This window comes from Haliaeetus albicilla, chromosome W (assembly GCF_947461875.1).
Source record: "Haliaeetus albicilla chromosome W, bHalAlb1.1, whole genome shotgun sequence".
Taxonomy (NCBI): domain Eukaryota; kingdom Metazoa; phylum Chordata; class Aves; order Accipitriformes; family Accipitridae; genus Haliaeetus; species Haliaeetus albicilla.
In genome coordinates this window covers 17,965,685-17,979,129 of record NC_091515.1, presented here as the reverse complement: position 1 = coordinate 17,979,129, position 13,445 = coordinate 17,965,685, and the positions used below count along the sequence as shown (strand labels likewise).

General features: G+C 50.9%; 1 protein-coding gene and 1 long non-coding RNA gene across 2 annotated transcripts in view; one reads left to right on the top strand and one right to left on the bottom strand.

Moving 5' to 3' along the window:
* Positions 1-13,445, bottom strand: part of LOC138683505 (uncharacterized) — a 145,072-nt gene that overhangs the window by 99,232 nt on the left and 32,395 nt on the right. The window lies entirely within an intron of this gene.
* The window catches only part of NOL6 (nucleolar protein 6), a 31,035-nt gene continuing 25,353 nt past the window's right edge, over positions 7,764-13,445 (top strand). The window contains 9 exon segments of the mRNA XM_069775571.1: positions 7,764-7,906; positions 7,908-8,046; positions 8,160-8,217; positions 8,900-9,034; positions 9,179-9,342; positions 9,834-9,990; positions 11,912-12,044; positions 12,742-12,895; positions 13,191-13,308. Of these exon segments, the coding sequence (XP_069631672.1) occupies positions 7,767-7,906; positions 7,908-8,046; positions 8,160-8,217; positions 8,900-9,034; positions 9,179-9,342; positions 9,834-9,990; positions 11,912-12,044; positions 12,742-12,895; positions 13,191-13,308 (1,198 nt within the window). The 5' untranslated portion in view covers positions 7,764-7,766.

Below are 13,445 nucleotides of genomic sequence, written 5' to 3'. Positions count from 1 at the left end.
AGGGTCTCCAAGAGGCACCGCAGGTGGACCCTGGCCAGTGAGGTAATACCAGTCCCAGGCCAGGTTCGTCCCATGGGGTGAGCTGGCTTGCAGCACCCACGCACAGCCAGCCTGAACGCAAAAGCATGCCGGGCTGCCCTGAGAACTGCGTTTTGGGGGTTAAAGGTTGTGAATTTGGGTTACAGCCTGTCTAGCCCTGGGCAGCCAGCGGGGACAGCTCTGGGCTCCATCCTGTTATAAACGCTCGTGACAAATTGGAGGAGCCAATTTGTATTGAATAAAAAAAAATCGAATTTATTAGCAAGCGATAAGAGAGCAAAACAGCGCTGGGCGGCCGGGGAGGCAATGCTCCGCCACAGGCCCGCAACTTTATGTTACCGTTACATTCCTTATATACATTTCATGTACCCCCTTTCTTGTAAGTCTCCACCTTGTCCTGCTTCTTCTTTCCTCATTTGTGCAGGTCTGTTACTATGTAGATTCGGTAAATTTTCTCAAGGATGAGTATCCTTTGATGTAGAATGTCTTTTGATGTGGAGAAATACAGTCTTTGTTAATTGCAGCTGTTGTCCTTCCTCTCCTTATCTAGTAAGTTATAGCCATTGCTTTCCTCCCCCCTTATCTAGTAAGTTATAGCCATTGCTTTCCTCCTGTGACCCGTGACCTTCACGCATCACTTAAGCAAGTTTTTGTTATTTACACAAAGGCATATGTTAACTCTCAATATGTCTCTTCACCCTTCTCGATTTCATGAACAAAGTTAACCCATTCATTACAATCCCCCCTTTTCTATTTTATCCTGATTTTGTTCATTAAATCGATCCAATGCTTCCTTTGCCCGCCCAAGGATAGGGGTAATTCCTCCATCTCCGATCTGTTCATATTGCTTTCGTAGCAGCATTAAATGTGCAGCTTCTAAGTGCCCTTTAACAACAGCGATCAACTTATTAAAAATGCATGGCCCAAAAGTCAAAAATAAGATCAACAAAATAAGAGGTCCTGCCATAGTTGACAATAGGGTGGTTAACCAGGGTGAATAATTAAACATGGACTCATACCAGTTCTGTTGTACTTCCCAGTCTTTTTTCCGTTTTTCTAACCCCTCCCGTAGCTTGGCCATTGTATCTCTAACTACTCCAGTATGGTCAACATATACACAACACTCCTCCTGTAGGGTTGTATATAACCCCCCCTGCTGCATGAACATTAAGTCCAAGCCCCGTCTGTTTTGCAATACTACTTCTGATAAAGACCTAACAGACTGTTCTAGGGCTGTCATAGCCTCTTCTATCCTAGCCAAATCCTCGTCGACCGCTACCCTTAGGGACTGAAATTTTTGATTTTGTTGTACGAGGGAGGTTATTCCTGTACCAGCTCCAGCAGCTCCGATTGCCATGAGAGTTGCCACCGTGAGGGCTGTAAAGGGCTCACGTTTCTGTATGTGATGGGCCTGAATAGTTTGATAGTCATAAACGAAACTTTTGGGATGGTAAATAAGCCTAGGTATCACAGCTACTTGTATACAATATTCAGCTGTCTAATTAAAGACCTTTAGGGATATACAAGGTGTAACCCCAGTTTGGGAGCAAATCCACTTAGTATTATCTGTAGGAATTAACCACTCAGCTGTTATTTCTCCTGATTTGCGAGTTGTGTTACACAGGTGTCGTTTGTCCTTTGGGACATTTCCGATACACTTTCCTTTTCCCGATACTTGGGACATTATTATCCCTTGTTTACGTCCAGATTCTTTATTCCACATGCACTGAGCTGGATTTATTCCGTTGGACTTTTTAAATCTACTGTCCACCCCAATAGCTTCATAAAAGGGCGGTCGAATGTCGTAACACAACCAACAATGCTCAGTTATATTAGGGTGGGTGGCATTCAGTACCTGATAACTGGCTTGGAGCATATCCCACAATGGGTTGATTCTTGTTGATACGCCCGAGATATTGTTTTCAGCGATATCTATGTTAGGGAGGATAGCAGCAGTCTGTACAATACTGTTACTATCATCTTCCTCTGCTACGACCGAATTTGGTCCTATACCAGAGGGTTCATTTGGCACCAGCTCTTTCCTTATCGTAATTATTCTCCCTGAATCTGCACCTGGTTCTCAAAGTCTGACTCCCCATGTTTTCCCTGTTAACCAAGCAGGATCTTTTGGGTTGGTTACATTAATATAAATATATGGGCAATTTCCACTCCATGGTCCTGTTTGGCTTCCATCCCAACCATGTGAAGCAGGTGTATATCCGTGAGGCCCTCATCCTACGGATAGGAATTTATCTGGACCTCCCCCAGGAATCCAATCAGAAGCTATAGTTTCGCAACCCCAATAAGCACAATAGTAAGAGTCAGGATGGTTGTAATACCCCTTTCCAGGGTTAGAACTGGGACAAAAGTAAAAGCCTAAGTTATGTAGACATGGGTTCCTGGGTACGATTTGACATAAGGATTGATTAAAGCTTGGGGCCCCAGCAGCAATTACTTGCTGTAGTATCTTTTGATCCTCCCGCCTATAGAGCATCCATTTGTAAGGTTGGTGGGGGTTCCCTTTGCTTTGGGTTGTCCCTATTAGCATTAGCAACAGTCCTATCATCCAAGTGCTTAATCTCGAGTTTGAGAAAAGTGGTGTCCCTTTACCCTTGCGACAGGTATTCCGAGGGTGTTGATAATCATTTTGATTTTTGTCTTCATCCCTGGTGAGAGATGGGAGACTTTGGGGAAGCTCTGAGGACGTTTTGTTTGGGAGCAATAAGTCAAGAGGCTCCACGAGCCTTCTCTGGAGGTAGTTCATCAACCTTAATCCCCACAGCAGTACGTCTCTGCCCTCTTCTCTGCCTACTCTGTTGCTTAGAGCAGCGAGGTGTACCATCTTCTCGGCAGCAGTCGTATTCTTCAGGGGAACCTCCTTTATATTTACTTTGCTTTGACTTATATGCATCCCAGTTTGTATCCTTCACTTCCCAAGCTCCTCACCCCACTCTGACCACTGTTCGTCTGCGGGATACTTGTATTATTTCAGCCTTCGTTGGGCATAACTCATTTGCATAAAAACAACACCTCTCAGGGTTTATGCCTTTAGCAAAATATACCCCACCATTCTTTGGGGTCTTTTATAATTTTCCCAGTTGATACTCCCACACGTAATGTTTGCTAAATTAATTTCTGTTCGTAATTATAACATTCGTGGCAAATGTCACTAGGGGAATACCCATAGGAGCAATGTGTCCACCACTTTTCTCTACAAAGTTTACACCTGTAACATACAAAGATAACATATACAGTGAGGATTTTTTACAAAAGACGGTCTCACTCCTCCACTTTTCTTCGGAACTTGATTTTCAAGCTGTTAGGGTCTCTGGTTGCCTCCCAATGAGAATTCCGAATTGGTCCTTTGATCCTGCTTGCATGAGTCCATCCTCGTTCTGCAGTCCGGACAGCAGTTTCTGTGGTAAGTAAAACAAGAAAGGGCCCCTCCCACCTAGGAGTGAGAGAGGATTCTTTCCAGGCTCTGATTAATACCATATCACCTGGCTTCACTGAATGTATGGATATATCTAGGGGTGGCCTCTGTACCACCATTCCCTTCTTTCGCAATCTCTCTCTCCTTTTCATTATCTGAGCAATATAAGGGTTAATATTATCTTCATCTAAAGTAGGATAATTGGCTGGGCATTCCATATCATAGGGCATGCCATATAACATTTCAAATGGGGAAATTCCAGTATCCGTTCGGGGCTGAATCCGAATATTTAATAAAGCAATTGGCAAACATTTTACCCAGGACATTTGGGTTTCTATCATTAACTTAGTTAGTTGCTTCTTTATTTCATCCACATATTGTATTAGCACGACCCCATCTTGTAACCGGTATTCCCGTAGAATCCGTTCTAGGGCTTGTCTAAATAAGTTTGGGGATTCCGTGAACCCTTGGGGAAGTACAGTCCACCTTAACTGCTGTTTCCTATGAGTGTCTGGGTCTTCCCACTCAAAGGCAAAATAATCTCTACATTCCTCCTTAAGAGGGCATGACCAGAATGCATCTTTAAGATCTATTACACTATACCATTGGTTTTCGGGCCCCAATTGACTCAACAGGGTGCGTGGGTTTGCTACTACCGGGAACCGGCTGACAGTCCATTTATTGATTTCTCTTAGGTCATGCACCAGCCGATAACTACCATCGGATTTTTTTACTGGTAAAATCGGGGTATTAAAAGGGGACATGCAGGGTTCGAGTACCCCCTTTCCCAACAGTCTTTCAATCTCAGGTTTTAGTCCCCTTCTCCCTTCATTAGATAAGGGATATTGTTTAACTCTCACTGGAATCTCTGGGTTCTTAATAACCACTTCAAACGGTTCAATATCCAGTTTTCCAACTGTTTCGGGGGTATACCACACTTTGGGGTTAATTTGTTTCTCGTCCACCTCTGTAAGGGGACAAAGCCTGATTTTCAACTCTTCTTTTTCCACATCCACCCGAATCCCCATTTCTACGATTAAATCCCTACCTAATAAGTTATATTCCGCTTCAGGTACCAACAACAGCGTTCCGATTCCGTATCTGCAACTTGATTCCACCGCCACATCTTTTATAACGGGGACCCTAAAAGGTTCCCCTTTTGCTCCAATTACATTAACTTTATCCTCAGATATTTTACATCCCGGAGGTAATGATTGTACCGTAGACCTTTCGGCCCCGGTATCTACAAGAAAGGTCACCTCCTGACGCTGAGGACCCACTTTTAAAGTTATCAAGGGCTCTTTCTTACCAGGGGTCCTCAGCACATAGAGCCCCTGACCCCGCTAATCCTCCCGAAACACTTTTTCATCCTGAATCCTTTTTCTACATTCTCTCTTCATGTGTCCTTTTTTCCTGCAATAAAAACATTCCACGGCTTTATCTCCTCTCCCCCCGATTCTTTCCTTATCCCCCCCACCAGGCCGACCGGGTCTCATTATCACACTTTTCTGTCCCTCTCTTACCGCTGCAACTAGCAGCCTAGTCTGTCGCTTTTCCGTTTCCTCTTCTCGCCTCACATACACTTTCTGAGCTTCTCTAAGTAATTCATCCAACCCCCGCTCCTGCCAGTCCTCAATTTTCTCCAACTTCTTCCTAATATCTCCCCACGACTTGGCCACGAACTGAGTTTTCAGCAACGCTTGTCCTACAGGAGTGGCAGGGTCCACCCCAGAATATAGCTGGAAACTTTTCCTTAACCTCTCAAGCCATTCCGTTGGGGTCTCATCTTTCTTTTGCTGTTTATGAAAGACTTTATTAATATTCTGTCCTCGGGGAACAGATTCCCGTATCCCCTGAATTATAATTATTCTCAAGTCTGACATATTATTCCTATGAGCCGGATCTTGATTATTCCAGTTTGGCCGATTTAAGGGCCATTTTTGATCTGCCGCCGGACCAGCCTGATGCTGCTGGTCCCACACTCTCATCCCAGCCCCTCTAATCATGTCTCTTTCCTCTACGGTAAATAATATACCCAGGATAGACTGTAATTCATCCCATGTGTACAAATTCGGTCCCAAGAATTGATCCAACCTTTCGGCTACCCCCAGGGGATCATCTAACAGATTCCCCATTTCCTTCTTAAATTCCCTTACATCCCCTGTATTAAGGGGGACTGCCACATACCCCGTTCCCGGTCCTTCCTGTCCATCCCCACCAGGCACCAACATTTCCCGAAGAGGAAACAATCTTTCCTTTCCTCGCATTATTCTATTACGTGCAGACCTTCTGGGAGGGGGTGCCGGGATTGGGGAATCAGGTTCCAAATCTGACCCCCCCCGGGCCTGGGCTATTTCCTGGCCTTGGGGTGGGTCCTGAGGCGGAAGGGCCTGAGGGGCATAGGGAGGGGGCCAAAGGGGGTCCTCATCATTTTTTCGAGGTTTATCTGATCTGTTTTCCCTTAAGGCAAAGAGGAATGACGGCTCCCAAGATTGGGGAATCCATAAGGCAGCATATTCACTCTCCTCTGGGCTGGCTGGTGGTCTTTTATTGTTTACCCATATATTTAATTGTTGACACACCCAATCCTCAGAGGACCCAAACACGGGCCAAAGTACATGAGGATTGCTGAGAGGTCTCCCACCCCAAGTCTCAATACAATAATTGATCATTTTTTCCTTAGACTTATCCTTTCTCTTTGGTGAACTGTCCCAATATCTTATCATCAGGCCTAAGGGACTATCAGGGGGTATGTCTGGTAACTTATTTCCCTTCCCCATCCCCATGGGTCCAGAGGGCTTGCTTTTCCTCTGTCCCATCTTCCGAGGTGCCCTTATCCACACACACACTCACTTCCCCTCGGTCGTGACTTGCTCCCTCGCGGGCTACGAGAACTGCACTACTGGAGGGTCCGCACTCGCGTGATCTCAGAGAGACCTCTCACACAGTCGCACCTCGGGATAACCACCCCAACCAAATGGCTCACACTTTATATACTCACCCGCTCCTGGGTCTTCGCTTGGTCTTCGTGCACAAAATTTAAGGGGTCCTGCAGGTTCTTTTGCTCAGTTATCGTAATTTAAAGGGGTTCGCGGGTCCAGGGTGTGGTGACGACACCTCCTCAAGACGGGGCTATCCAAGGATAAGGCACCTCCCCGCTTGCGAGGGTCCGCACCAGAGAACCTGGATCCGAGTCACGGCACCAAATTTGTTATAAACGCTCGTGACAAATTGGAGGAGCCAATTTGTATTGAATAAAAAAAATCGAATTTATTAGCAAGCGATAAGAGAGCAAAACAGTGCTGGGCGGCCGGGGAGGCAATGCTCTGCCACAGGCCCGCAACTTTATGTTACCGTTACATTCCTTATATACATTTCATGTACCCCCTTTCTTGTAAGTCTCCGCCTTGTCCTGCTTCTTCTTTCCTCATTTGTGCAGGTCTGTTACTATGTAGATTCGGTAAATTTTCTCAAGGATGAGTATCCTTTGATGTAGAATGTCTTTTGATGTGGAGAAATACAGTCTTTGTTAATTGCAGCTGTTGTCCTTCCTCTCCTTATCTAGTAAGTTATAGCCATTGCTTTCCTCCCCCTTATCTAGTAAGTTATAGCCATTGCTTTCCTCCCCCCTTATCTAGTAAGTTATAGCCATTGCTTTCCTCCCCCCTTATCTAGTAAGTTATAGCCATTGCTTTCCTCCCCCCTTATCTAGTAAGTTATAGCCATTGCTTTCCTCCTGTGACCCGTGACCTTCACGCATCACTTAAGCAAGTTTTTGTTATTTACACAAGGCATATGTTAACTCTTCACCCTTCTCGATTTCATGAACAAAGTTAACCCGTTCATTACACATCCCAGCCCGAGGGGGTCGGGGGGTGGCCCGGCCAGAGGCCTGTGGGGCTTGGGGCCGGAAGGGACACCTCAGCTGGGCGAGCCTGGGGCCATGCCCCGAGATAGGCCCGAGAGGCCACAACCCCGCCTCAGCGAGGCCCCCTCCCCACAGCCCTGCGGGGCAGGATCCGTGCTGCTGTTAAGCACCCGCAACCACTGCAAAACGCGCCGCTCCCAGCACGACCTGCCGCAAAGCGAGGAAACATCCCCCTCGCCCGCTCAAGGGAGCTCGGCTCCGTGGGTGGCTCCGTGGGCGGGGCGGGAAGGCGGGGCGCAGCCGGCACGGCCAATAGGAGCCTTGCGCTAGTACGTGCGGCCAATGGGGAGCGGCCCTCCGCGGCCAGCAGGGTGTGTGGCACTGCACGTGGCGACAGTGCCAGCCCGCGCGTGTGTGGCGGCGGCCATGGAGGCGAGGCGGCAGGGGCTCCGGGGGGGGAATCGGCGCCCGCGGGACTCTGGGGTGAGCTGTACTGTGTTCTCCTCGCAGGGCTCTCCGGAGGCGGCGGCGCAGGGCCGGGAGCCCTCCGCCGGGGCGCGGCGCGGGGCGGGAAGAGGCCGAGGCCGGAGCCCTGCAGCCGGCGAAGCTGAGCCGGGCCGAGCTCTACAAGCCGCCGACCAGCGTGGAGCTGAGCTAGCTGAAGGAGACGGAGGGTCTCTTCCGCTCCAGCCTGCTCCGCCTGCAGGTCAGCCGGGAGACCCGCCGGCCCGGGGAGCCGCCGTTGGCCGCGCTCTGCTTCTCTGGGGGCTAAGCTGGGGGGATGAGGAGCAGCGGGATTCCGGACCCGGAGCTTTCCAGGAACCGCCTGGGGAAGAGACCCCGGGCCGCTGGCAGACCCCTGAGCCCTCCTGGCCCGGTAAATCCGGGCAGCGGCCGCTTCTCTGTAGGAGCTGGGCACGGGGCAGGGACAGAAGGCACAGGCTTTACAAGGCACCCAGCGTGTTACTGATATTTCCACCGTAATTCCTGTTACCATCCCGCGCCAGGCTCTGTGCCTCTTTTACACCACTAAAATTGAACCCATCCAGCACATAACTGCAGTATGGTGGAAGCGCGACCATTGCATCTCTTGCTGTGGTGATTTATTGCTTACTGGGGTGAGGAAGTAACATCACCAGGTGCACCCGGCTCCTGTCTTTGACCAGCTTCTGGATGGGACAGGAGAATTTATTTATGTCCTGGGAAAGCAAGCTGTCTGTGTTAGGGGTAGGTCAGGCTGGTGACTAGATAGCTCCTTGTGGTTGTAATGTTGGTGATTTTATGAGGAGTGGCTTTGATCTCCTGGCTACCTGCTGGGGTATCAGACTGGTTAGCGGGGCTGAAGACAGGGCTTGGACATGAGCAGTGCGACCTCTGGGTTATTGTTGGCTCTGGGATGTGGTCACTCTCTGCTCTGAAATGATGTTCACTGCTGCTGAGCTTTGCTGGGAAGGAGCTTTTTCCTTTCCCCAAGCTGGGGATGCTCCCTGTTTTCTCAAGTTAGTCTCTGGGTCTCTGACATCTCTTCCTCCTGCACATCTATCCCCTGGTGCTTACAGGCAAGGATGAGAAGATGGTTACTGTCTGACTCCATGTGTGTCCTGCCCCAGGTCTCTTCAAACCCAGCTGCTTCTACCCCAGCAAGAACAATGTCCGGACAGCCTGGTTCATGGAGCAGAGCACCCCCAAAGAAGGTAGGGCCTGGGGCTGGGGGAACACAAGGCTGCTTGGTTCAGCCAGAGACAGCACCCAGTGCCAGGAGGTGGGTTCGCTGCAGCCCTTTTCTGTGAACAGGAGGTTTGTGGTTGGGTCCAACGTGCTGCTGTTTCCCCACACAGGAGCCACCGAGCCCCCAACCCTGCACTACAACAGCTCCATCCTCTGTGACATGGTGCTGCTCTCCCACCTGCACTTCTTGTCTAGCACAGCCACCGACTTCCTGGGCATGAAGGATGGCCTGGCCCTTCTCAAAGTTTGACTGAACCAGCAGCAGCTCAGCAAGGTATGTCCTGTGTCAGGGGGCAGCGCAGACTGCTCACCTGGCTAACCTGCCTTTGGCCTGCTCTCCCTTTCTAGGGGTGGAAAGGTGGTGGTTTGGTCCTGGTGGGTGGGGTGGTGGGCTTGCGACTGATTTGAGCTGTCTTAGGTTTCGAGGAGCTCCATCCTACCCCGTGGGTTGCAATGTGTCTGTGTGAACCGGACAATTGTGCTTCTTTGAGATCCCTGGAATGATGTAGTGGGTTTTGGGGTTTGTTTTTTTGGGGGGGGAATTCATCCCATTTCCCAAAGAACTTTGAGGTGTTGCCTTCCTGCAAGGGGATCCATATCTCTGCTCGTCGTACAGGACTTTGCCTCAATGTCTTCCTGGTGGGGTTAGGGCTTAGGGGCTGCCCTACTGGTGATGACAGAGGCCAGAAGCAGTCATGTGGGGTGGGCTCTGGGACTTGTGGTGCCTCTTTGAGCTCTTGTTGACTCAGCCATCTGTTTTCACAGGGCTTGGGGTGCTTCAGTGGCTTCTTGGTTTCCATGCTGGTTGCCTACCTGCTGATGAAACATAAGGTTGTCAAGATGATGAGTGGGTACCAGGTGCTGAGGAGCACCCTGCAGTGCAGGAAAATGTCTGCCTGTGGGTGCTTGGATGGGCAGCATGGTGCTCTCCTTAGATCTGCCGAGCCTTTTGTGCCAACCAAGGCATAGCTGCTGAAGTCCTCCTGCTCTCACAGTCCCCAAACCTCATTCTCCCCTGCAAACATCCTACTGGCCTCTCTCTGCTTGTGTTCACTATGTCCATGTTGTCTGAGGATATATCGCTGTCCCACTGCGCTCCTCTGGCTGCACCTTTCAGGTCCTGCATCCTTCAGGACATGGGCCAGATGCTCCTGTGCCTTCATCTCATAGGTCCAGCTGGGAAACCCAGGAGAAGGATCTTTCCTGTCATGGTGTAAAAGTACTAGATCATGCCTACCAAGCCCTCCTTAGTGCTGCAGCTGAATGTGCAGCTGAAACAAAGAGATGTCACTTTGAGACAGAAAAGATGCATCTTGGAGGCTGGGAAATGTCCCCCTCCCTACTTCTACTCTCCAGCTTGTGAAATTAAAGCCTGGAGATGAGCCCTGAGCACTTTGGCGCCACTTTGCTGGTTTTTGGTTGTATTGGTTTTGTGTGGCAAGGTTTTGGTAGTGGGGGGTTACAGGGGTGGCTTCTGTAAGAAGCTGCTGGAAGCTTCCCCTGTGTTTGAGAGAGAGCCTATACCAGCTGGCTCTAAGACTGACCCGCTGCCGGCCAAGGCCGAGCCAATCAGCGATAGTGGTAATGCCTCTGTGATAACATTTTTAAGAAGGAAAAAAGTTGGGACGGAGAGAAACAGCCGCTGGAGAGAGGAGTGAGAACATGTAAGAGAAACAACCCTGCAGACACCAAGGTCAGTGAAGAAGGAGGGGGAGGAGATGCTCCAGGTGCCAGAGCGGAGATTCCCCTGCAGCCCGTGGTGAAGACCATGGTGAGGCAGGCTGTCCCCCTGCAGTCCATGGAGGTCCACGGTGGAGCAGATATCCACCTGCAGCCTGTGGAGGACCCCACGCCGGAGCAGGTGGGCTCCCGAAGGAGGCTGTGACCCCGTGGGAAGCCCACGCTGGAGCAGGCTCCTGGCAGGACCTGTGGATCTGTGGAGAGAGGAGCCCACATTGGAGCAGGTTTTCTGGCAGGACTTGTGACCCCGTGGGGGACCCATGCTGGAGCAGTTTGTGAAGAACTGCAGCCCGTGGGAAGGGCCCACGTTGGAGAAGTTCGTGGAGGACTGTCTCCCGTGGGTGGGACCCCACGCTGGAGCAGGGGAAGAGTGTGATGAGTCCTCGCCCTGAGGAGGATGAAGCAGCAGAAAATAACGTGTGATGACCATAAACCCCATCCCCGTCCCCCTGTGCCGCTGGGGGGGTTTGGTAGAGAAATCTGGGAGTGAAGTTGTGCCCGGGAAGAAGGGAGGGGTGGAGGGAAGGTGTTCTGAGATTTGGTTTTATTTCTCATTACCCTACTCTGGTTGATTTGTAATAAATTGAGTTAATTTTCCCCAAACCGAGTCCGTTTTGCCCATGACGGTAATTGGTGAATGATCTCTCCTGTCCTTATCTCGACCCACAAGCTTTTTGTTATATTTTCCTCTCCCCTGTCCAGCTGAGGATGGGGGAGTGATAGAATGGCTTTGGTGGACACCTGGCGTCCAGCCAGAGTCAACCCATCACATTGGTAAAACCTGCTTTTTACCTGGTGGTTGGATGGAGGAGGAAATTGTTTCCCTTCCCCCTTTTAAGAGCAAAGGGGAACAAATCTGATTGAAAGAGTCTTCTGTGCCAGGACCAGTTGCAGTCTGGGCAGAGCTGCATGTCAGATATGGGATGAGATGCTAGTTTGTACAGCCTGCTGAGTGATGAGGCAGCAAAATCTGTGCGTGCTGTGTCCCTGCAAGCTAGCCTGGGGAGAGCAAGGCTGATAAATCCCATGCTGAGAGGGGATGCACTTTCCCGGAGCCTGAGGGGTGTTTAGGAGTCCGATTGTTCTTGTGCATGGGGCGGTAGGTAGGGGTGTCTGCTCTTCCAGCCGCTGTGTGCAGGTGACCCCGTGGAGCCTGCAGTGGTCGAGGCACATGGGGGACGAGGGGAAGATAGACGGTGCAGCCAGCTCTAGAGACAGGCAGGACGGGGGTTTGTCGTTCGTGGTGCACCCCGCAGAGGGTGCTGCTGCCTTGCCATAAAGCTCAGGCTGGCCGGATGCCTGCAGCTCGATTCAGCTGCATCTGAGCCGAGCGGTTTGGCGTCAGTGATGTCTCCTCCTCCTCGTTCAGGCTCCTCTGCTGCGCTTTGGGGAGATGGAAGCAGCAAGGGCAGCAGCAATTCTCCTTTTGGTGCTTTTCATCTGCCCTCCCCCAGGGCTCCTGAGATGCTCTGGATATTTTCTGTCTTTGCTTTTGCCATGCTTCACAGCTCTGCCTTGGCTAAGGATGTAGTTGGAGCAATTTTCTGCTAACTGCCATCTCTGTTGGCATTGCAGTAACTGGTGGGAAGGCAGTAGCAGAGCTCTTACCTTGCCAGTATGTGATCTCCTTACCCCCAAATCGCTCTTAGCTTCTCCTTTCCTAGGGAGAATGCTGGCAGCACAGCTCTTGGTGCTGCCTTAGTGTCTTGCACAGGAAATAATTTCACTTGCTGCTTGAAACACAGCCTCTAGGATGCCTGTGGCTGCTGGGGAGCCACAGACAGTCTTGCCCTTGGCTTCCCTCTCTCTTACCTCCCCGTTTTGCTGAGTGCTCTTGCCAGAACTTGCTCCCTGGGGTGGCAGTCCTGGCTCCTCAGCTTGGCTGGCCTGAGAGGGAGGCGAGGTGGATGCCCATGCAGAAGTGAATGGAGAGGCTCCCTGTGTGTCCACAGGTGTCGGGGATGGGCGAGGAGGCCATGGTCAGCGTTGTCTACTCCTACAATGATCTGAGCTGCAAGCTTTGGAACCTGAAGGGGCTGCCACTGACGGCCATGCAGAGCATCCATCCAGCCCTCTGGTACATGGACGTGAGTGTCCCTGGGCATGGCCCACACATGGGGGTCTGCAAGGAGCTGGGGGATGCCCTGGGGTGAGGGGGGACAGAGAAAATTAGTCACTCTCTGCTTTTGTGGCTCCTGAGAGCCCTCAGGGCAATGCGGTGCCTCTTTGCTGTCCCGTCCCTGGGGCTGGCTGTGCACAAGTTGGCTAAGCCCTCCATGCCAGGGGGCTTTGCTAGGGTGGGAGGTTTGGGGTGAGGGGGTACACGGTGCTGCGGGGTTTCTGCTCCCTGTTCTCAGTCCCTGGGTGGCTGCTCTCTCCCAGGTCTTCCCTCCCATTCCCATGAAGTTGATTTATTCCTTCCATACCTGAATCAAGACCAAGCACTTGCTGCTTCCCTCAGAAGAGAATCCCTGCCTGGCCTGCATAGCCCCTTTGAAGAGTAAGTGGGGAGAAATGTGAGTGGGAGATGACTTGGGGGTGGGGAAGCGGGGGGGTGAAGCAGAGGCAGGCAGCAATGCTGGCTCCATTACTGCTGCGTTGGTGTGCCACAGGTGGGATCAGAGTACCGGCTCCTCC